General features: G+C 44.1%; 1 protein-coding gene across 1 annotated transcript in view; it reads right to left on the bottom strand.

The window, feature by feature from the left end:
* Positions 1–1,752, bottom strand: part of LOC101357240 (arylsulfatase H) — a 26,559-nt gene that overhangs the window by 5,864 nt on the left and 18,943 nt on the right. The window contains 1 exon segment of the mRNA XM_004385205.1: positions 964–1,114. Within this exon segment, the coding sequence (XP_004385262.1) occupies positions 964–1,114 (151 nt within the window).

Here is a 1,752-nt window from a genome sequence, read left to right as displayed (position 1 = left end):
GGAGGAAGAGGGAAGCAGAAGACAAAGAGGAATACATTATCTTTAATGTACTACACATTTTGACTAATTTTATAAGAAAAAAGTCATTATTCATCTTCTAAGACAATGTGAGAGGTGAAAAGCTGGACACATTCATCGATACCCTGCAAAGCAATACAAATTAATGTCATGAAATGAAAAAAATTGAGTTCTTTTCATTCGTGGAATTCGAGGAAAACTGCACAGCAGACAGCACATCCCAGGTCACACCAAGGAGTATTTATGCGTTTCGAAGCCCGCAGAGAACGTGTGAAAGAGAAGTTACGGCATAATGAATCCCACATATATTCACGCACATTTTTGGTTGTCAGTTCATTTAACAAATATTTACTAAATGATGTAGATAGCATGAGCACCAAAACCAAACCCATGGCCGTCGAGTCCATTCTGACTCATAGTGACCCTATACCATGATGGGTATAAAATATAAACAGATATAGATCCTACCATGAAGAATACAAACTCATGTATATGTAACTATAGGAGACAGAATATAATATGAGAGAGAAAGCAAGACATATTCTAAGAGGCAAATGAGAAAATCACTCCATCATGAGCCAAGGGGAGAAAGATATTGTCTGATCCTTGGGTAGAATATTGATAATTAAGCAACGTGCTGACAATATAACAGTTGACATCAAGTCAGAATCGGCTCACGGTGCCCCCAAGAGTGTCAGAGTAGAACTGTGCTCCGTAGGGTTTTCAATTGCTAATTTTTTTGGAAGTAGATGGCCAGGCCTTTCTTCCGAGGTGCCTCTGGGTGCACTTGAACTGCCAACTTTTTGGTTAGCAGCCGAACGTGTTCACGGTCTGCACTACCCAGAGATTCCAAGGAATATATTACACAGGTATAGAAGTTTCTAACGTAACCACGTGCACGCTGAATAAATACCCATAAATTAAAAGCAGCCTTGATCTCCGTACCTGTCCTGGGGCAGTATCCCTCCACCGACATAGGACAACGTGGGGTAGATATCCATCAGACTCGTTGGCTCATCAATCACTTTCCCAGCCTCCAGGACTGTCGGCCACCGGACACGGATTCCCCGTTGCCAGCCCCCCATTCCTTTGCCACCTAAAGATGAAAATCAAAGCTGAGTTAAGCTCAACCATATAACGCCCTACCACGCTGAAACTGAAACCTGTATGGCAAGTTTTTGTGTGTTTGCTACATCAAAGGGAGGCGGAGAATCTGCTTGAAACGAGAAGGAAGATTCCCATTCTAAAAAAGAATAATAACTCTTTCCTGATCAAGATCACATTTGCTGAAGCATGGTGTTAACATGATTAATTTTTTATGAAATAAAAAACCTGAATTTGGGTATTCAAGTATGTACCGTTCCTGATCCCTGGTGTTCATCTGGAGATGATGCTGCCCCCTAGTGGACATTGGGTAAGGTCAGGAGACATTTTTCGTCTTCACAGCAAGGGGAGAATGCTATTGGCATCTAATGGGTGGAGACCAGGGATGCTGCTAAACACCTTTCAGTGCACAGGACAGCCCCCACCACAGAGAATGACTAGTGGGTGGAGACCGGGGATGCTGCTAAACACCTTTCAGTGCACAGGACGGCCCCCACCACAGAGAATGACTAGTGAGTGGAGACCGGGGATGCTGCTAGACACCCTACAGTGCACAGGATGGCCCCACCACAGAGAACGACTAGTGGGTGGAGACCAGGGATGCTGCTAGACACCCTACAGTGCACAGGA

This window comes from Trichechus manatus, unplaced genomic scaffold (genome assembly GCF_000243295.1).
Source record: "Trichechus manatus latirostris isolate Lorelei unplaced genomic scaffold, TriManLat1.0 scaffold00134, whole genome shotgun sequence".
In the NCBI taxonomy this organism is placed as follows: Eukaryota; Metazoa; Chordata; class Mammalia; order Sirenia; family Trichechidae; genus Trichechus; species Trichechus manatus.
Note: the sequence above shows the minus strand (reverse complement) of the source record. Positions and strands in the feature narration are given on the sequence as shown.